General features: G+C 45.5%; 1 protein-coding gene across 1 annotated transcript in view; it reads left to right on the plus strand.

Moving 5' to 3' along the window:
- The window catches only part of LOC147730267 (uncharacterized), a 545,933-nt gene that overhangs the window by 485,572 nt on the left and 37,787 nt on the right, over nucleotides 1-22,574 (plus strand). Inside the window, exons 16-17 of the mRNA XM_086954056.1 lie at nucleotides 14,633-14,733; nucleotides 21,057-21,157. Of these exons, the coding sequence (XP_086810182.1) occupies nucleotides 14,633-14,733; nucleotides 21,057-21,115 (160 nt within the window). The 3' untranslated portion in view covers nucleotides 21,116-21,157. The remainder of the gene's footprint in view (nucleotides 1-14,632; nucleotides 14,734-21,056; nucleotides 21,158-22,574) is intronic.

Raw genomic sequence — 22,574 nt, forward strand, 5'->3', positions numbered from 1 at the left:
TTGGCGTTTAACCATTGGAAATGATAGGCCATCCATTTCTGGCTGTCAGCTGTAGTCATGGATGCAAGATAGAAAAGCTGGAGTCTATTGGCCAAGTTGAATCATCAACTAAGAGTCATCTGTGTATGAAAAAAAGGATATCTCCAAAAAACTGGCTTGTCTTGGATTTGAGCATACAGATTGAAAAGCAAGCAGGACAAACTGGAACTCTGGGAGATACCTTGCATGAGAGTGGAATCACTGCCCCTACTCTCTTCTGGGTGCCGGAGAGTAGAATCGCTGCCCCTACTCTCTCCTGGGTGTTGTAGAGTAGAATCGCTGCCCCTACTCTGTCTCTGGTGCAGGAGAGTACCATCGCTGTCACTACTCTCTCCTAGGTGCAGGAGAGTAGAATCACTGCCACTACTCTCTTGTGGGTTCAGGAGAGTACCATCGCTGTCACTACTCTCTCTTAGGTGCAGGAGAGTAGAATCACTGCCACTACTCTCTCCTGGGTGCAGTATAGTATAATCGCTGCCACTACTCTCTCCTGGGTGCAGGAGTGTAGAGTCGCTGGCACTACTTTCTCCTGGGTGCAATAAAGTAGAGTCGCTGCCCCAAGTCTCTCCTGGGTGCAGGAGAGTAGAATCGCTGTCACTACTCTCTCCTGGGTGCAGTATAGTAGAATCACTGCCACTACGCTCTCCTGGGTGCAGGAGTGTAGAGTCGCTGGCACTACTTTCTCCTGGGTGCAGGAGAGTAGAGTTGCTGCCACTACTCTCTTCTGGGTGCAGGAAAGTAGAATCGCTGCCACTACTCTTTCTTGGGTGCTGGAGAGTAGAATCGTTGCCTCAACCCTCTCCTGGGTGCAGTAGAGTAAAATCGCTGTCATTACTCTCTCGTGGGTGCAGGAGTGTAGAATCGCTGTCACTACTCTCTCCAGGGTGCAGGAGCGTAGAATCGCTGTCACTACTCTCTCCTGGGTACAGTAGAGTAGGATCGCTGCCACAACTCTCTCCTGGGTGCAGTAGAGTAGGATCGCTGCCACAACTCTCTCCTGGGTGCAGTAGAGTAGAATTGCTGCCACTACTCTCTCTTGGGGGCTGGAGAGTAGAATCGCTGCCTCAACTCTCTCCTGGGTGCAGTAGAGTAGAATCGCTGCCCCTACACTCTCCCGGGTGCAGGAGAGTAGAATCGCTGCCACTACTCTCTCTTGGGTGTTGTAGAGTAGAATTGCTGGCACTACTCTCTCCTGGTTGCAGGAGAGTAGAGTCGCTGCCACTACTCTCTCTTGGGTGCAGGAGAGCAGAATCGCTGCCTCTACCCTCTCCTGGTTGCATGAGAGTAGAATCGCTGCCTCTACCCTCTCCTGGGTGCAGGAGAGTAGAATTGCTGCCCCTACACTCTCCTGGGTGCAGGAGAGTTTTTGTGACACCTTTTTGTGTCAAGTTATCTGCATCTATCTCTTGCTTTGGCCTCTTGGTATACCGCCCCCCTAAATCCAGCCCTTCGCAAATATCTACTTTTACAGATTTTATTCTTCAAGCCAGTACTCGGTATGCCAATTTCACATTATTGGGAGACCTGAATCTCCACGCGGAAGATGCCACCTGTTCTGTTGGCACTAATTTTCTATCGACATTGGCTGGTTGTGGCCTGATCCAACTAGTCACCCTCCCTACCCATAGAGCCGGACACATGTTAGACCTTATTTGTTCCAATCTCCCTGTCATCTCAGTTAGGGAACCCAGTCCCGTTGTATGGTCAGATCATTATTTTATTCCTTTTATCATTCAAATGTCCCACCATGATAGACCGATTGTACCGGCTAAGGCTTATGGCAGGAATTGGAGTAAGATTACTCCAGAACTTCTGCATGAACATCTTCCTACCCCCCCTCCCACCCCCCAGTCCGGGGGCCCCCTCACCTGGACTTGCACATTTCTCATCTTAATGAATGGGTTACCGCTGCCATGGACCTGGTGGCCCCCCTTCGACCCATTAAAACGTATAGATCCGCTCCAGTGGCCCCCTGGTATTCCGACGATTTGAAAGAAAAAAAATCTGCCTGTAAATCTTTGGAACGTAGTTGGAGACACTCCTTTTTGGCAGATAGTAAATTAAAGTACAGGACTGCTCTTAAAGAGTATCGTAAATTGATCATATTCCACAAAAGAAGCTATCTTTCTGATAGAATTAATACTTCTCGCAATTCCTCTAGAGAGATTTTTAATATGGTCAAATCTTTCACTGACCCACTGGCCCTCAATCGTCGACCAGTATCTCAGTCCCTCTGTACCCAGCTTTCCGATTTCTTTGAAGAAAGAATTGCCTTAATTTACGCTTCCTTCCCCACCATCCATGGCCCTGACGTACCAGAAGAGCCGCCTGATAGTGCGACCACAACACCCGTCTTCGCAGATTTCCTTGAAATTCCAGAAGACCTTTCCCGCCAGGAATTATATAAATGCAAATCAGGATCGCCTACCGATCCTTGGCCGGCTAAACAATATGAGAACTTGGCAGCTCTTCTTAACCCCCACCATAATCGTATCTGGAACGCTTCTTTGAGCTCAGGCATCTATCCCGAGGCGTGTAACCATGCTCTCCTGGTTCCTATTCTAAAGAAGGCCAATGCCGACCCTTAGATTCCAGGCAATTATAGGCCCATTTCCCTACTTCCTGCCCCGGCAAAGATTCTCGAAAGGCAGGCTCATCGACAGCTTGCCAGTTTTAGTGAATCGAATGGTCTGTTACATAACTCCCAACATGGTTTCCGGCCTGGCTACAGTACTGAGTCAGCCTTGATTGACATGGCCGACTTGGTGCGGTGGACTCTGGACCAGGGATCGAGGGAGGTGTTGGTGCTGCTGGATCTTTCAGCAGCATTCGACACTGTCTCAGAACCATAGGTGTCAAGGGCACGGCCCTTAATTGGATTGCTTCTTTCCTGTCTGATCGCAAACAACAAGTTTACACTCATCCTTTTACTTCTTGCAGTCGACCACTTAATTGGGGTGTGCCATAGGGCTCATCGTTGAGCCCGCTTCTCTTTAACGTTTATTTTTCACCCCTGGCCAAATTAATTTCTCAGACAGGTATTAAGATGACATCTTATGCTGACGATATTCAGCTGCTTTTTTCTTTTGATGATCCTTCCCTGTCTACCTTTGACCCTTTAAAAAACTGTCTTAGGGACATCGGGAAATGGATGGATCACAATTTCTTGCGCCTTAACGCAGGAAAGACTGAGGTTCTCTTCTTTAATCAACCCTCTCCGCTGGAATCGAACCTCTGGTGGCCGGTTGACTTGAGCCCTGCCCCCCATCCAAAAGAGTCCGTCCGAAATTGGAGTGTTAGATGGGATAAGTGTCTCTCGTTCCACAATCAAATCCATACTGTTTCTGCAGCCTATTTTAGTAAAATTAAAATGATTAAAAAAATTATCAATTACCTGCCTAGTAATACCAGGAAAACTGTAGTCCAGGCACTTATTACATCGCACCTGGACTACGCTGATGGCCTATATCTTGGACTAACAACAGGACTGTGCCACACACTTCAGATGGTCCAAAATGCCGCAGCCCGGCTAGTCTGTGGCATATCACTCAGAGAACACATCTCCCCATATTTGCGGAAATTACACTGGCGTCTTGTCCACAAAAGGATCATATTTAAAGCCATGACCCTAGCTTTCCGGACCACAAAAGGACTCGGATCAGCCTATCTCTTATCGAGCCTGCGCCCTTACTGCAACTCCCGAGCCCTCCGCTCCAATTCCAAACTGCTATTAGTCATCCCGAGATTCAAGAAAGCTCGTATGGGTGGCAAAACATTCCAAGTGTGTGCTTCCAACCAATGGAATAAACTCCCGATTTCCCTCTGATTGATCCAATCAGAACCCGTTTTTTGCAGATCTCCAAAAACTTTCCTTTTTGTTTAAAGCTGCCCTCTGTTACATATGTTGGCTAACTGAGCAATAGCGCCGGGACACCCCGTTGGGGTAGCTGTGCGCTTTATAAAACACACTAATAATAATAATACCCTCTCCTGGGTGCAGGAGAGTAGAATCGCTGCCCCTACACTCTCCTGGGTGCAGGAGAGTAGAATCGCTGCCACTACTCTCTCTTGAGTGTTGTAGAGTAGAATCGCTGTCATTACTCTCTCCTGGTTGCAGGAGAGTAGAATCGCTGTCACTACTCTCTCATGGGTGCAGTAGAGTAGAATCACTGCCCCTACCCTCTCCTGGGTGCAGGAGAGTAGAATCGCTGCTACTACTCTCTCCTGGGTGCAGGAGAGTAGAATCGCTGCTACTACTCTCTCCTGGGTGCAGTATAGTAGAATCGCTGCCACTACTCTCTCCTGGGTGCAGTAGAGGAGAATTGCTGCCTCTACTCTCTACTGGGTGCAGGAGAGTAGAATTGCTGCCCCTACTCTCTCTTGGGGCTGGAGAGTAGAATCGCTGCCACTACTCTCTCCTGGAGGCATTAGAGTAGAATCGCTGCCCCTACTCTCTCCTGGGTGCAGGAGAGTAGAATTGCTGCCCCTACTCTCTCCTGGGTGCAATAGAGTAGAATCGTTGCATCAACTCTCTCCTTGGTGCAGGAGAGTAGAATCGCTGCCACTACTCTCTCCTGGGTGCAGGAGAGTAGAATAGCTGCCACTTCTCTCTCTTGGGTGCAGTAGAGTAGAATCACTGCCACTACTCTTTCATGGGTGCAGGAGAGTAGAATCGCTGCCCCAACTCTCTCCTGGGTGCAGTATAGTAGAATCGCTGCCACTACTCTCTCCTGGGTGCAGGAGTGTAGAGTCGCTGGCACTACTTTCTCCTGGGTGCAGTAAAGTAGAGTCGCTGCCACGACTCTCTCCTGGGTGCAGCAGAGTAGAATCACTGCCCCTACTCTCTTCTGGAGGCAGTAGAGTAGGATCGCTTCCACTACTCTCTCCTGGGTACGGAGAGTAGAATCGCAGCCCCAACTATCTCCTAGTTTCAGGAGAGTAGAGTTGCTGCCACTACTCTCTCCTGGGTGCAGGAAAGTAGAATCGCTGCCACTACTCTTTCTTGGGTACTGGAGAGTAGAATCGCTGCCTCAACTCTCTCCTGGGTGCAGTAGAGTAGAATCGCTGCCACTACTCTCTCTTGGGGCTGGAGAGTAGAATCGCTGTCACTACTCTCTCCTGGGGGCTGGAGAGTAGAATCACTCTCACTACTCTCTCCAGGGTGCAGGAGAGTAGAATCTTTGTCACTACTGTCTCCTGGGTGCAGTATAGTAGAATCGCTGCCCCTACTCTCTCCTGGGTGCATGAGAGTAGAATCGCTGCCCCTAGTCTCTCCTGGGTGCAGGAGAGTAGAATCGCTGTCACTACTCTCTCCTGGGTGCAGTATAGTAGAATCGCTGTCACAACTCTATCCTGGGTGCAGCAGAGTACAATCACTGCCACTACTCCCTCCTGGGTGCAGGAGGGTAGGTCACCTTTCACAGCTCTCGATATGTGGTTCTTCGGGGCCTTTTGCACACCATCCTAAATGAGCTTGGCGTTTACACGCTACAGTGAGAGGAGCTTGGTACCCATGGACTAGAATGGAAATGTCTTTCGCTTATGGTGAGATGGAGTATATGTGCAGACTGTGGGGGCTAAGAGCGTATGGATGAACACATGGACAAACAGCATCAGGAACTCAAGGACCAAGGCTAGTGTGAGAAGCTCAGGAAACATGGGCAGATAGTGAGGGGAGAGTGGACACACACACCACAGGAGGCCCTTAGGCAACATTGTAGGAAGCTGACTCTGTATATACTATCCCTAAGTGAGGTATTGTGTTCACAGAGTCCGGTGGAACGCCAAAGATAAAAGTAGATAGTACCTTACTCTATTTGTGGTAGTGTGGGCGAGCAGTAAGGCATTACCAGAGGATAGTGCTAAACATTTTTTATACACACCAAGGCAAGAAATATAGGGCCCGATGTAGGTAAAATTGATTTACCGATTTCAAATTACCGAATTTTACCGATTCGGTAATTTAAAATCGGTAAATAAATGGGTCCGATATGTAGGTAATCCAGATGTGCTGGAATACCGAATCGGATGAATTCGGTATTTACCGATTCGGTAAATACCGAATCGGTAATGCCCATTCATTCCTATGGGCTTTGAAGCCCATAGGAATGAATGGGCATTACCGATTCGGTATTTACCGAATCGGTAAATACCGAATTTCTCAAGGGTGCAGGGGGTGTCACTTTGACACCCTCTGGCACCCCCAAAACAGGCACGGGTGCAATGTGGCAGGCATACCTGCCCAAAGGGCAGGTCTGCCTGTCACATGGCATAGGTGTGCATGCACACATGTGCATGCACACCGGAATCGGTATTTTACCATCAAATAGGATTTGATGGTAAAATACCGATTCGTTAAGGCTCCTGGGACTCTGAAGAGTCCCACCTACATATGGGTGGCTCCGAATCGGTAAAATTACCGAATCGGTATTTTACCGAATCGGTAACTTTACCGAATCGGTAAAGTTACCGATTCTGTATTTTACAGAATCGGTAACTTTACCGATTCGGTAAAGTTACCGATTCGGTAAAATAGTGCACCTACATGTCAAATCATGTATACCGATCGGTAACGGCCGAAAATACCGATTTTCGGCCGTTACCGACCGACCTACATCGGGCCCATAGTCACATACTCAAAGTCTGAACTTAGACCAATTTGTTTGTATAAAAATATTATTTTAGTTATATTTATTTTCTAGAACCAAGCCAGGCCTGGTACAGGTAAGTACAGAATTACTTTGTAAGCATATGCAGTTTAAATAGAGTGAATTAGTTATGGTAGAATGTATTTGTATTTGCAGATAGTCAGAATGACTTTGCAATTACTTTCCTTACTCAGCCAGGTATCTCTAGATACTGGCCTGGTGCATTTCCTAGGAGGACGGAAAAAGGGTAAATTTGTTTTGCAATAGTTACAGTTTACAAGATTACTCACAATACACCTTTAGTCTTGAGGGAACAAAACGAGGCTAATGGGTCCGTGAGTAGGATACGGTCAAATGAACACTCGAGTTGCACCACCAGCGGCACAGAGTCTGCCGGGTGTAGGATGCTGTCTTGGCTGAAGCTGCAGAGTCGGTCTGGGATCCCTCGGAGTCGGTTAGCGGCTGATGAGGCCAATGGGGACTTTGGGAGTGATCGTCTAGTGACTGCAGGCGTTTGATTGCAGAGTCGGTTGTGGTTGCTTTTTCTGGACCACTTCTGTTACGCAGTCGGTCAGGGTGTCGCCTACAGTCACGGTTCAGGGGACCTTCTGGTTCTTCACGACAGGTTTGATTTGGGAGCTTGTTGAGGTTCAGGGGTCATCGAGAACCAGGCTAGGATTGCTGAGGGGACCTCCTTAAGGTATTGGTTCACTCAGGCTTGGGGCGCCGGGAGCGGAGTGATGGAGACTCACAGAGTCGGCCTGAGTCCGAGTCCGAGTCGGGTGGTTTTGAGCAAGTCCAGTGCTCACGGGAGACAAAGTCTTTTGGGAATAGGAAGGCAGTGCAGGTTCCAGAAACACTCTCGTCCGCTTGGAGTTCTCACTCAACCAGCAATATTTGGAAGAGATGGCCGCCCTAAGCAAATACTACGGCTAAGGAGAACACACTTAAGGCAGCCCTGATTTCTATCTTTAGAGAACCAGGGAATCCCTGGTCGACCACTCTCAAGGCGGCGAAGGACCATCTCAATCTCGCCATAGAGTCCTGGAATCCCGAATATGTCAGCTACACCGCCATCAAACACTCCATCAAAAAACAAGTGCGCGTGCGGTCACGAGAGCTGGACCTGGAGTCGCTGGCAATAAAAGACCTTCATGAGTCCTTGTGCTTACCGCACATCCTGCACAATCCCAAACACCATCTTAAGCAGGCCGTGGGCCGCGCAGCCTTTCATAAGATCCTAGCCTACAGACTACATCCGCTGCCTCTCAAAGAACTATATGCCTTTAGCACGGTCGGCTCAGGAGTCAGGGAATGTAGGCTCTGCAGGTACAAACGTGAGTCACTGGCTCACCTACTATTCTGCCGCCCGGCCCTGCGCATGGCCCGCAGTCTCTATCTCAGGCCAATTCTAAGACAATCAGGAACCCGCACCGCAAAGGAGGTCCATCTTTACTCCTTGACAACGGTAAAGCACATGGCCTCCTTTGGAAAGTTCATTCACCAGACACGATCCTTGCTGATGGCCCCGGAGGGCCCGCCCTTATAGTGACTTTGCAGACCCATGCCTCAACATGAACCTTACTCATCGTAACCCCAGCCCCCAGGGCGGCACAAACTCCCTTGGTTTTAATTTTTGTAACTTTGTAACCTTGTATTTTGTTTTTAATGTAATGGTTTTGAGTAACCAAACAATAAAAAGAATTCATTCATTCATTCATTCATCCAGTGCAGGTTCTCCGGGTTTTTGCGGGTCGCTTGCTGCAGGACACACCAAGGTTCTGCTGGAGAGGTCTGAGGTGGAGACAGGCCAGTAGGGCTCGGGCCAAGTCAGTGGGTGTCCTCCTCATCTTCTTTCAGCATGGCTGTTCAGTCCTTCTTCTTGTTCTTGTCGGCTTTGGTCTGAGGTGGCAAGGTTGGGGGTTGCCCCTAAATACTAAATTTAGGGGCGTTTACAGGTATGTACCATTCGGGACCAATAGGTCACTTCCTTGGGTAACGTACAGTCCCTATTATGCCACCTTCCAGGGGGAGGGGTGCATAAGCTTCGCTATGGTTGGTTGGATCCTCCATCTGCACGATGGCGGGGACAGAGAGTTGTGCTTCACCTCGTCTCCCCCACCTGAGGGGCAGGGTTGGCAAAGGTGGGCACACCTCTCCTCCTAACTTGGTTTTCCTGCTGATTCTCTTGCCCAAAGTAGGGGTCAGAACCGGTGGTGGCCAGTTCCTGGGAGCAGCAAATGGTTGGAGTAGTCCACAAAAGCAGAAGGCTTTTGAAGCTTCCCCTTCATAGACCCTGCCCATCCTGGGGACGAGGCTTGGCACGTCGTCCCAGTATGTGCTTTGTTTCACGACCCCGAGAGCAGTAGGCTCTCGAGCCTGGGGTCCATAAAAATGTCTGGTGGTGGTGGCAGCTGGCGAGCAGCCACTAATCCAGGACACTAGAGTTAGGTAATTTTTCAGGGGGTATCTCTAAGATGCCCTCTGAGGGCATTAGTGTGGGTTTAATATGCTGAGGAGTTTGATACCAAGCTTCCCAGTTTTCAGTTAAGCCATTATGGTGCTGTGCAGTTCGAAATGATAAACTCCCAGACCATATACTCTTTATGACAATACCGTACTTACACTGCCTAAGAATTGACTTATACACTGTAGGGGTAAAGGGCTCATGCACCTGTACCCTTACCGCTGGTATAGTGCACCCATCTAGAGGGGTGGCTCACCTATGCCAGGGCAGTGGATTGTAGGCATGGCGCACAGGGATGTGGGCCATGTTGACTCTTCAATTTGTTCTGCACCAAAGCACTCACCCTGCAATGGCAGTGTGAGTGTGTGACAGGGCCTATAGGGGTGACACATGTGTCCAGAGATTTGTCAATTGGGTTTTGCAACAGTGCAGTTTAGGGAAAGAACATAGGCACGGGGTACCTGGTTGGCAGGAACCCAGGGCACACTCAGTCATAGTACATTAACACTTAGGCAAAAAGTGGGGGGCACCATGCAAAAAAGGGGCACTTTCCTACAATCAAGGTCAGACAGTGTCAGGAGCACATGGCTTAATGAACAAACACTGCCTTTTGATGAGAGAGCATGTACAGTGTAAGGAGCTCGAGAAGCATGGACGACGTGAACCGCTTATAACGGCGTGAAGAGCTGCGACACAGACAGTGTTAGGAGCTAAGGACTCAAAAGCTGGCACCGTAAGGAGTTTAAATCTCCTGAACAGTAAGATACGAGAATATTGTCTGACATAACTATTGTTTCCTAAATATGATCTACAAAAAATATCGCTCCATTGGTAAAAATATAAAATCTACACCGATGGAATGTGTTTTTGTGAGCAATATTTAGGGTGCGATATTTATGTTAGATGATATTTCTCTATGAAACCAGTGATCCGTGGATTAATTAAAAAACCTTAGCAAATTAAGTACATATCTATTAAATACATATAAATAAAAAAAGAATTGAAAATCTGAAAACGCTCTGTAAATGTGAACGTATATGTGTGTGTAATTGTGAAGGGATTTGAATGTGCAGCTTAAAAATGTAATTGGTATCATTATTTTGATTTGAGAAAACAGTGCAAGTAGAGCAAATGTAATTTAGTAGAGACGTCTGGTGTCCTCAATTAAGCACTTATATTCACCTACAAAAAGAGAACATGCATTAGAACAAAAAATAGTTATTTGTTTGAGTCTAACATATCACTTCATCTTTTAGAAATAAAACTAACGTTTGACAAGCTCCAAATTTACTATTAGAGATTCGAATTTCGCATTTTTTGTGAACTAAATTAAATATTTCTTTATTTGTGTACTGGTTTGATGTATACTTGCTACTGCATTTTTGTGTACTATTAGAAGTTCAAGTCGTAGAAACTGGTGAGGTGGGGGGTCCCTGGCTTCCAGTTAAAAAGTTAAGAATCACTGCTCAGTATGATATTTTGAGGTAAGACTGGAGCTAGGGGCACATGGACTTAAAATGGGAGGAGCTTAGGACTCATGGGAAGAAAATGTGAGGAGCTTAGTGCTCACAACGAGACAGTGCAAACGGTGCTTAGTTTATAGAAAAACAAAGTGCCATGGCCCTTGTCAGGGGGGCACAACAGCTTTCACCACCAAGTGTCCTCGCCAGCGCTGCCAAATCAAAAATATTAACCATCACACTCCTAAAAGTATGACAAGTCATGCTATGCCAGGTACCCAGAGCTATTAGAATGGTTTGCACAGCAGATATGAGGATTTTTTAAAGTATAGTTAATTAATAAACATATGTTGTTGTGCTCATATCTAAATTAAAAAGAGAGCGCCATCATGTGGCAGACTTTCATATGTGCCGGTGTTGACAAATAAGCGGGGTTGCGGAGCACCGGAAACCACAAGCTCAAATTAAGCACAAGGATCCTGTGAACACAGACAGACAGGGAAGATAAGGGCATATGAGCAAACAGACAGCGCTAGGAACTCAAGCACATGGACAGTTGGTATGAATGATCTAAGTGCACATTAATTGACAGTATAGAGCATGCACTGCTACAGAGGTCTTTAGCCTCTACCGCCCGAAACCTGGATAATTCATCGCAATAAATCTTTAAGGCAAAGAGGTTATTTCTTTTATGGTGGGCGGTATATGAAATATCTACTCGTGTTATACCCTCTCTTTAAGTCCAGTGAGTCCACTACCTGGTAACAGCAATATTTAAAAAATAAACTGATCAAATCAGAAAGTTTGCATAACATAGATGGAAAAGAACCTGCATGACCTGACTGGCCATACTGCCACTATGGCATTTGCCTGGTAGGCTGCAAACTTGGGGACTGTTTTCAAAGCAGGATAGGCAGCAGCTTAACAAAACTTGAGGGGGTCCCCCTTACAAAGTATATGGAGAGAGTCCCCCATGCTCCAGACCAAGTCAGAACCTCTCAGACCAGGAGTTGGCTGGCAGTCCAAAGCGCCGGAGGGGACCCATGGAGCTCGGGTCCCCTGGAGCTCGGGCCCCCTTCGGGTGTCGGAGCTAATGTTACACCACTGACGATGGGCTGCAATGACCCATCCATGCCCACATTCTAGTCGCAGCCTCCAGCTAATTTGCACCTTTTTATGAGGGATGATTTTGGTTTTCAGTCAGTCCCTGAAGAGCACCATCCCTTAATTGTCAACACCAGGGCTTGTACCTGTCTGCCACATGGCGGTACTGCTAAAAATTATTATTGACTGCATCCAGGCCATTCTTATCGCTTTGGGGGCCTGGAGTAGGCTGAATTGTCACACTTGTAAGAGTGTGATGATTATTAATTGTGTTGGTACTGCCAGTGGCAGCTCTGGCAGGGGCAATGTGTGGTGCAAGCCTCAGTGGCCACCTGACAAGGACCCTGCACTTATTATTTTAACAAATTAAGCACAGGTTGAAGGACAGCCTTTTCAGAGAGTTGAAACCTATTGGCTCTAGTGGTGAGGTATAAGCAGTGGCGTCAGGGCCTGGAGGGGTGGGGGCGAAGCCTGCCCTGCACTTGCTGCATTTTTCATCACAGGCCGGACTGACAAAAGAAAATTCAGTGGGCATTTCAGGGCTTGGGATTGCTTACACTATAGGGTGTGAGTAGCTTGGGGCGGAGATCTGTACACTGACCCAGGATGAATGAAGAGAGACAGGTGAGAAAAGAAAGGTAGTGGACAGATTGGAGACAGAGAGGGGAATGGAGAGATAATGAAGAGGTGAGCAGATAAGGGATAAGGAACAGAGGAAGATAGAGAATGGGTGATGTGGTTATGCTGGTGTTAATAGATGCATGGGAGAATAGAGACATACTTGCAATAGTGGGGCGGTACAAAAAGGGGTGGAGAGATACAGCGAAGGATGGAGAGTTGCAGGAGAGAAAGAGGTAGAATAAAGCATAAAGAGAATCAGGGGAGAGTAGAGAGACGGTGGGGAGAGCAAATGAAAAGGTCATGTGATACATGGCATAAGGTTTAGAGAGGAGAGTGACTGAATGAGTAGAGATAGGTAAAAATGAGGGTAAAAAAAGAACTGAAAGAAACGACAGAATTGATAGAGAGAAACAATGGAGAGTGGAGGGAGGGTGAAAAAAGGAAAGTAGAGATATACTATAGTAGAGAGAGATGGGAAGGGTGGAGATTCAAGCTGCTTTGTGTCATACACAACGCAATACATGGAACAGGACCACTTGTTATCTGGAATAAACTCACCAAAAACATTCAATAAAGGAGCCTCCACTCCAGATTGGCACCTCGCCTCAAAATTCCATCATACAAGAAAAGAAACATTGGTGGCACATATTTCTATGTTCGTGCAGCCAAACCCCCAAACATAAGATTCACAGATAAATATCAGATCTTCAGAAGACTACTCAAGAATTGGCTCTTTTCCACTTAACCAACATACTCAAACCCAAATGCACATTATATCCCTCTGTATATAAACATTTAATTTGATTATATGCATCTATCTAGATATGTTTACTTCTTGACATAAATATGTATAATAATATGCACTTATTTATCTACATATTTAATACTTTATTCCTACTGTGGAAAAATCGAAAAAACGTTGACTCTTTCCAATGCACTACCCTATATTTCACCCAATACCTATCTAAATATAACCTCTACCTCCACTCTCTGACTCATCCTAAACTTCATTCTACTACAATGATCTCCAAAATAACCCTTTCTAGACTCTTCCCTCCTCTATCCCTTCTTGTTTCACCCCAAACCTCATTTTAATACTATCATCTCCCAAACAACCCTTCTAGAGTCTTGCCTCACCTATCCCTCCTTTGACTCATCCCAAAACTCATTTGTCTACTATGATCTCTCTTATCCATTTTAGAGATTGTTCCCTCCTCGATCTCTCCTTATACTTATCCTAAACCTCATCTTACAACTCTGATCTCCAAATAAAAGCTTTCTAGGATCTTCCATCTTCTATTCCCCCATTATCCTTTTCATTCCAACTAACAGACTCACATGTCCACCACTCAAATTAACTCAAATGTCACTATACTGATCCACCACTAACCCTTTTGGGGTTCAAGAGTAGCATGCTACTCGCTAAAAAGCACTTTGATGCCTAATCAGGGGTAATAAGGGCTATATAAATTCAATAACAATGCAATACAATACAATATACAAGAAAGGATGTGGAGGTAGGGTTAGAATGGCAAGGGGAAACATATGAACCTAGAGATACAGGGGAGGGGCTTAAAAGTATAGACTAATTACATAGAGATGAATTTAGAGATTCGGGCAAGAATTGGGGAATGTAAGAGAAAGTGAAGTGAAGGGAGAGAATGGAGGAACAATACAAAATAACTAAAGTGATGCAGGAGAAAAAAGGAGTGGAGAAGAGCTAGAGGCAGTGCAGAAGGGAAATATGAGGTTAGAATAAAGTGGGGGTGGATGTGGAGATATGCAGGTGGGAATGTGGAGTGTAAAAGGTGGAAAGAAGGCAGATACAGAGGAAGCAAAAAGAGGAAAGATATACAAAGGAGAATGTAAGTGGGAAGAATAGTGTCGACCAGGGCAAAGGGAAGATATATGGGGGCAGACTACAGGGAAAGAAACTTTGTGGCACATCAACGGGCAAAGGAGAGGTAAAGGAAAAATGGAGAAGGGGAGGGAGGGAGTGAGAGAAAGATGGAAGGTTGTGTGATGCAGAGAAAGGGGAAGGGAGGAAGGGATTTGAGACTTTCATAGACAGAACTGAAATGCTACACGGAACAAAAACAAAGCTATTATCAGTGCAGGAGGTGCAGTGGTACGAGAGTCGGGGGAGAAGTTGGACCCAATTCTTCCCAATTACACCGTTTTTAATTTCCAATCACTGGGGGTTGGAGGCCCATTATTTTTACTTGCATTAGGGTAACTAGCACCCTTGCTACGCCACTGATTGGCCATTGTATTTTTCTCTTTTTCCCTCGCAGTCTTACCGCACCACCACCTTCAGAGCACTCTAAGACACCAACTCCTCCAAGAAGCCAGCACCCGTCTCCGCCACCTCCTAGCCAAAGGGCGCCACCTGCAGGTAAGAAAACGACAGCGCTGCTTATCGATTCACTACAACCTTTCCTATGTTTGTTCCAGCTCCTTCACAGGACAAGTCTGAATTTATGCAACAAGATGATTCATGAGAACATGATATTCCTTCACACGCACTCGTCACAGGTGTTTCATGGAAGCATGGCTGCTTAACATGCTGCCACATATATAGAACAATATATACATATATAATATATATATAGCACATGTCGGGCTCATTCTGTTCTGAGTGGGCGTGGGGTTCGATATATATATGTCATGAATGATGTAATATGTGACATCATCAGCATTGGATTGCGGATGCGCGAAATATATAGTTAGTGCAACTAACTATATGTGGAATTTCATTGGTTTTATATCAATAAAATGTCCGGCTAACTATATAGGAGGAATTTCAATGGTTTTTTATATGTTAATTCCTAACTATATAAGGCCTAAAACCAAGGTTTTTTAAAGGCTAATTCCTAACTATATATAGTCTATAACCTATGGTTTTTTCAGTGAATTTCATTGGGTTTTTTAAAGCTATATATATATATATATATATTCCGCTCAGTGGGGTTGTCCAACTAGCGGGTAGCACCCGAGCCTGCGTGCGCCTTCCCCAAGGCGTTAGTTGGTATGGGCAGTTGCGTGCTTGTAATAGGCCCGACGCGTTTCGGAAATTTTTTTCCTCATCAGGGGCCAGCAGTAAAGTGCACGACGTCTACCATCTCCCTGTATAAAACACGTATAGTGCTTATGGGAGATGCTTCGGGTGCTACCCGCTACCTGGACAACCCCACTGAGCGGAATATATATATATATATATATATATATATATATATATATATATATATACACACACACGTGTATATATTTTTATATATAAGTATATATATAAATACATAAAATATGTATGTGTGTATATACATTTTTATATAAATATATGCATATATACATATGCATTTATATATACATACATATATACACATATACACACAAATACATATATACACATATATTTATACACACATATACACATATGTATGCATATATGCATACATACACACACATATACATATATATAGCTATATATATATAATCGCAAACAATGTGGTCCCAAATCAGTGCACTCAACTGTAGGTGCTCGTGTAGGGCAGAACCAGTGGTTTTGGCTTAATTTATTTCATTATTAGCATATAAGGGAAGGGAAGAGGGTGGTGGAACTTAGGGATAGGGGGATAAGCGCAAAAAAGGGGGTACGGGGAGGGTAGGGTCCGGACACGGGTAAGAAAGAGGGGAGTAATGGGGACGAGGGGGTCTGAAGCTCGAAGCCTTGTATTAGGCTGTCCGTTGCACTCGGAGAGGGTGCGAAGGAGGGCGAGGTGGGGGAGGGGGAGAATACTTATTTTCTGCCATCTGGCTAGGCCACACCCCAATGCTTTGAATTTAATTGTAGAAAGATTTGTAATCATGTCTGTGTATTATCAGTGTGGAGGATGGCACCGGTATACACCTAGAGAAATATAGGGGCATACGTAGGAAACCACTAGTAGATCAATGGCAAGAAGTAACGGAGAGCTTCCTAACAGTAGAGACAGAGAGTGTTAGCAAAGTATGCAAACAGCGCAGCACACGCGCAGAGGCTGCCACTCAAGTAAGAACACCCAAGGTGGACATACTTCAGAGCTGAACTACACAAATCCCGTTTGAACTCCTATACAGAGGTGCACTTAACACTGCATGCCGTATACTACAGCATGACACAGAGTACACATGTACTTTATACATACCGGCATGGATCAGTTGTAGAAGTTGAATGAAAATGTAATGACTTGCTTTTCAAGCTCTAAAAATTGGGCCCTCACCCGGAATAAATATTTGTAATTTTTATCTGATGCAAGGGAAAATGTTTAAGTAAAAAATGCACTACGATATTCTTTCTGGGCAGTGTGTTAACTGGAGCACATGTGAATTTGGCAATGGAAACGGCTATGATTCCACACGATTATTTTCTTCAAGCAAGTTATTCACTACCTCAAAGAAGCCGTCATCAGATTTACGTATCACCACATGTCTGTCATAATTTCAGGCAAAACCTGGAGCAGCAGTACCGGGTTTTGTTTTTATTCTGTAGGTGTTCTAGGAGCTGTTAAAACAAGCTGATCTACAATTCACCATATTAACCTACCTGATGGGTGGTCTTTATCAAACGGGCTGCTTTGAACAGGCTTCTTTGATTCTTAATCTGCTATTGGGCCAGTTGTGTCTAGTCTGATTTTATCTCCTTCATTTCATTTACGGAAACATCGAAGGCTTCCCCCAGGCAGGGGGAAGCGGAAACCAACCGGCAGCATCACCCGATCTCCCCCTCGGCACGGGAGACCGGGCGGAAACATCGAAGGCTTCCCTCAGGCAGGGGGAAGCGGAAACCAAGTCCTCCCGGCCCCGCCCACAACCAGGCGGCGGCGGCGGCTATCATGAGGCGGCTCGCGCCGCGGGTGGTGATCTCGGGGGTAAAACGAGGGGTGGGCACCCTCAAAATTGAAATGAAACAGATAAAAATAAAAGAGAGAAGCCCCCCAAGCCCACTCCCCCCCCCCCCAATTTTTTTTTTTGAAAAATCGCAGGGGTGCGCGCACGGGTGCGCGCTTATAGATATATAATTTGTTTCTCTTTTAATTTTCTCAGGAACCACTGGAGGGATTTACACTATTTTACCAAAAGCGTGATCTGCGTACCAGACACTACTATTTTGACAAGTTTGGTGTAATTCCCTTCAGCGGTTCAAGCTGTAGCCGTGTCTAAAGGTCCTATGGAAATTAACATGGGGAAAACACGTTTTGGGACCCCCCTTTTTTCTCAGCCCTCACTTGACTAATCCCCCCCAAACTTTCAGGGAAGGAGAGGAGCGGAGCGAGCCATCTTCTTTGAGAAATTTGCGAAGATTCATCAACCAGCGCCAAAGTTATTCCCAATAGAATGTTGGGGATTTCCTATGGAAACTAGGTCCTAACTATATATACCTACTGGCTACCGCCAGTAGGTAATATATATATATATATATATATATATATATATATATATATATATATATATATATATCCCACTTTTGGGTATTTAATGGTCATTGTCCATGATATGCTTTAGTGATGCTAGTCTGTCAGTCTAGTCTAATCAGTGCTAAATATCAGGTAGTGTGAGGCCTTCATTGCGGCATAGACCATGTTGTTTTTAGGTCAAGCCTACTGTTGCGAGGCATATTATGTCTTACCAAGAACATAGAGGGGCTTGGAACCCGCCTATTGCCTATCATTGGTTGGCTATCATTGTCACTCTCCTTTGTCTGCTTCTTATTCGTGCACGTGCTTGCCAATCTTGTGTTTGTCCTTTCCAGGAAGCGAAGGCATGTTGTATTCAAATGGTAAACCATGGATTGGGAAAAATGTCGAAAGCTCCGGTGTTTATTGTTTGTTTCTGAACAGCTGGAAGATTTTATTATACCTTACATCATGATAACTTTCCATTGCTTCTGTACCCCACAGTCCTATTTAAAGGGATTGAACCTTGTTCGCCCTTTTCGGTTTATGACAATCAAGGAGTATCTTTAAATGAAAACTTAAACTCGTACAGACCACTAATTTAGCCTTTTCAGTCTGTGCATCTGTTAATCATAGGTTTTCATAATTTTTACTTGATGATGTATGTATCACCGTGAAGCCCTCTCCCAAGTCGTTCCATTCCATGCATGTAACTATTGATCAGTTGGTGGCAATGCCCAAGAGAACATAGCTTGTTCAGTGACGAAAAGTATCTAGGTTTTACCTGTGGACCCTAATTCATAAATTTACTTGCTTTCTGTGAGAAGCATGAGTTTCAGAGTAGAGGAAATTCGGATGTTGTACTGTGGTCTCTATGTTGTTGTGTTATTTGCTATGGTTCATTTGGTGTTGTCAGTTATGCTATGTCACGCTATTACGCCATTTACATTAATGAGGATTTAAAACAAGGTGGATCCTATTTAGAAAAGAATCTGTCGCTGAAATGATATGAAGTAACATTTCATAAAATGTCACTGATTATATATGAGCACATGAAGTGGTCTGATTTTAGAGATGGCCAAGCCACTGAAAGCTTAAACCAGATGCTTAGCTCTGGGTCAGCTCTTGGTCCTCTTGAAACATCAAGCCTAAAACGAGCCAAGGTTTCACAAGAGGCCATGTGATTTTGTTGCTACAGCTGTCCATCAGGCAACATGGGGAACTCGGTCTAAATTCCGGCCTTCACTCCACTTTCTGTGAATCTGGCAAATCTATTGTGTCATGTAAAGAACATAAAGGGTAGTCTGAGCGTGTTGTGAAGCGCTCGTATGCCCCAGGGCAAAGCCTGCAGTACGGTAAATTGCCAGCAATAAAATGCTGCTTCTGTCTGCCACACATGCACTAATCTGTCCTTCCCAGAATTAAGGACAAAGCATGTAAAGTCTGTCTCTGTTGTCAAGCGCTCGCATGTCCCAGGGCAAAGTCCGTGGTATGTGAAACGGGCAACAATAAAATGAGGATTCTGCCTGTCAATACGGTAATCTCTTTAGGAATTAAGGGCAAAGCATTAACTTTTGATGTCAAAATGAAATACCCTTCTAGTGTCTGAATTGTACACTGTGAAACTGGAAAATCCGATATCAATCCCGTCTTCGCTGCTTGGTTAAATTGTGTGATGGTAGGTAACACTTTATTTCACTGAGCCTCCTTTTTCTGTTCATTATCACATATCGAAGCACCTTCAATTACCTGAGTTGAGGATTTACGCTTACAAAAACTACTTGTGTTTGATTAAATAAACTATCATGTTGCTTTTCGTATAATAAGAATCTAGGCCACATACAGCGTACCCATGACAACTAACTTGCCTCTTAGTTCACTAAAAGCATTATCATGGAAGGGGGAGGGATGTTTCTCAGTTTCTGTTTAAAAACTATCACTTTTTTATAGATAATTCTCGAGGAAGAGCTAGAATCTGATGTACTAAGGTGAAACGTGAAGATTTTGAGGACACCTTACTGTGTTCTAACAGGATGTTTGTTGCTCGATTTACATGCCAAATATGTTCATGGCTCAGCTCTTCCTGTTAATGTGTTGACTCGCCCACATCTATTTTAGCACGTCCTTCGAGAAATATATCAAAATAAAATAAAAAAAAGAGACCCGGGAGACGGCCAATGCCCTGTAGACTAACCTTTAAAAAATGGCTGCACATAACCACTGCCTACCTGCAAAGGTATAGATATAGGTAGTGTAACAGGTGCAGTGTATAGGGGGCAGGTTGTGGGAGAGGCCCACTCAGGGCCGAACTGGGAACAGAAACCGGCCCTGGCAAACTGCTCAGCCGACCCCCCTTGGGGTGAGGGGGAGTGCAGCCGAGCAGTTTGCAAGGGCCGGTTTCGGATGATTTTGTTACAGGGGGCTGATATTGCCGACCCCCGGTAACAAAAACTGCTCCCCAGGGGTCCAAAACTGGTCCCCACCCTAGCGGCCTATCGGGGAAACGCCCAGTGCTTGCTATGGCCAGTCTGGCCCTAGGCCCACTCCATACAACTTATCGCTGTCCCTTACTAACCATTCCAGGGACTATGCCCCATATCGCCTGCCTGCTTTAGAGAAAGTAGCGCCCATGCCACTGCCCAGCACATTCGCCCCACTAGGCCGAACACCCCGTGGGATGTGTGTGTCTAACCTGCAGGACAGGATGTTGGTAGGAACAACTCACCCGTTTGTCCATCTCTGAAATCAATAAAAGAAGTGCTGTTGAGTGGGGGACTAATAACACCTATTGGTTAAACACCAAGAGAATTCCAGTAATGGTCTGTGCTCTACAACTTGCAAATCTCAGTATATCAATTTTCCAATCCACTGCTGCACCAACGCCTCTCTTATGTCCCTGGCTTTTTCACTCATCCATCCCGATTTAACCCCCCACCCCTGTGCCAGCATAACTGCTGATGTAATTTTCTCACCATCCACCTTCATTGGAAGAGGTTGCACATGACTCCTATGACATTTCAGAATTTTCTGTACAGGCCCGTCACCTCTATCAGCATCCAATCAGAGATCCGTGATTTGATACTATCCCTGCTGCTGCTCTGAAGCAGAGGTGGCTACGAATAAAATGGTAGTCGTTAAACTTGCTTCAACAGGCTTGTATAGGTCTGCAGCTGCGGGGGTGCCATTTTAAGGAAGTCATTGTACATGAGTCAAAGATGGACATATATCAAGGCATGACTGGCATCTTCATGAGGATACTGCAGGGATGTTGTTTTCTCTTCTGCAGAGGGTGATGACACACATCGGTCCCAGGACGGACGTGGGAAGACTCCAGCCGCAGAGTGACTCTGGTCCTGATGATGCATCTCATGCAATCTGCTCAGTCAGGTAAGGTGGTCCTTGAACCGCTCAATGTCAAACTAACGCCCAAGAAGGGATTGCTTCACAATCAGCAAATGGGAGATGCACTCATAAGTAGAAAGGCCAGAAAATATGTTCAAAACAGCACTACCTTTCATGCAGATGGTGTGTACTCTATGTGCTCTGAACGCTTCACAACAGAGATCCAGGGGTGTAATGCAGGCCCCTGGGGCACGGGGGGGGGGGGGGGCGGGTGGTAAAGGATCACCTACCTTTTAGGGGGTCCTGAAGAGTAGGTGATATGGGCCCCTCATCATATTCTGCAGGGAGGTACCAATCATTTTGCATAATGCCACTGCAGACAACCAAATAACCCACTTATTTAACAAAAGAATTCCCTGATGACACAAACATGCCTAGCACCCCAGTAGGATTCTATGACATTTCAAATCATTCCATAAGACCACAATAGGATTTCCTGACTGCGTTGGGCAAAAGGCAGCAAAGCGCTTTACATAGAACGGCAACGAATAACAGTAAACAAGCAACATATAAGGCCATGAAATCATCACAGGGCGTGTAAGACGTCAGAAAGATAGTGGTATCTTTGATCTTTGTGGTACTGATCTGAGACGATCAGATGCAACAGATTATGAAGGGCTCTAATGATAGGACCCACTTACCCTCACATCACAATAGAATTATCTGCCTTCACAGTAATGTTTTCTAACGTAACAATAATGCTACATCACATTTTTCTCTGACACCACACATGTCTGTGACATCACACTATATTTTGTGACATCAAGCATTCCATAGCACCAAAATGGTCTGTGTGACTAATACCATCGCAGGGCTCCCTCCCAGGGTCTCTTGGTGTTCCACATGAAGTGCCTGATTTAATGCCATCTGCAAACAGTGCAGCCAGAGTTGTGACAAACCAGTGTGATAATAATGTGAGCTTTGCCAGTAATGATATCCAGCCATATCAAGCAAGTATGTATGAGGGAGACAGGAAATTGATGAGTCAAAATTGAGTGAACTTCTGCTTCTACTGACAGCAGAGCACACAGAACTGCTCCAGGGTTTGTCACATCGGCATCAAAACAGATCGCAATGGCTGGAGAGCACACTCGAGCAGTAGGGTACCAAGGTGTTATTTAGACGAGCCAATTAAACTTCATCTATCATCTCTATCATTCAGGGTTTAAGGAATTCTTTGCTTTCGTAATGGTAGTGTCCAGATGGGAGTTCAAATGATTTTCAATGTGTTTGCTACAACTCCTGTACACAAAGAGTAAGATAAAACCATGCAGAGGTGGGGGCACAGGTGAGGTGTAGGAATCTGACAACAAAATAGTCCAATTTAACAGCCCATCCAGTTCTGACTTTAGGTTTCACCAAGACAAGTTACTCATTCGACAGCCCAGGTTTTCACTTCCCA

Source organism: Lissotriton vulgaris, chromosome 2_1 (assembly GCF_964263255.1).
Source record: "Lissotriton vulgaris chromosome 2_1, aLisVul1.2, whole genome shotgun sequence".
NCBI lineage: Eukaryota > Metazoa > Chordata > Amphibia > Caudata > Salamandridae > Lissotriton > Lissotriton vulgaris.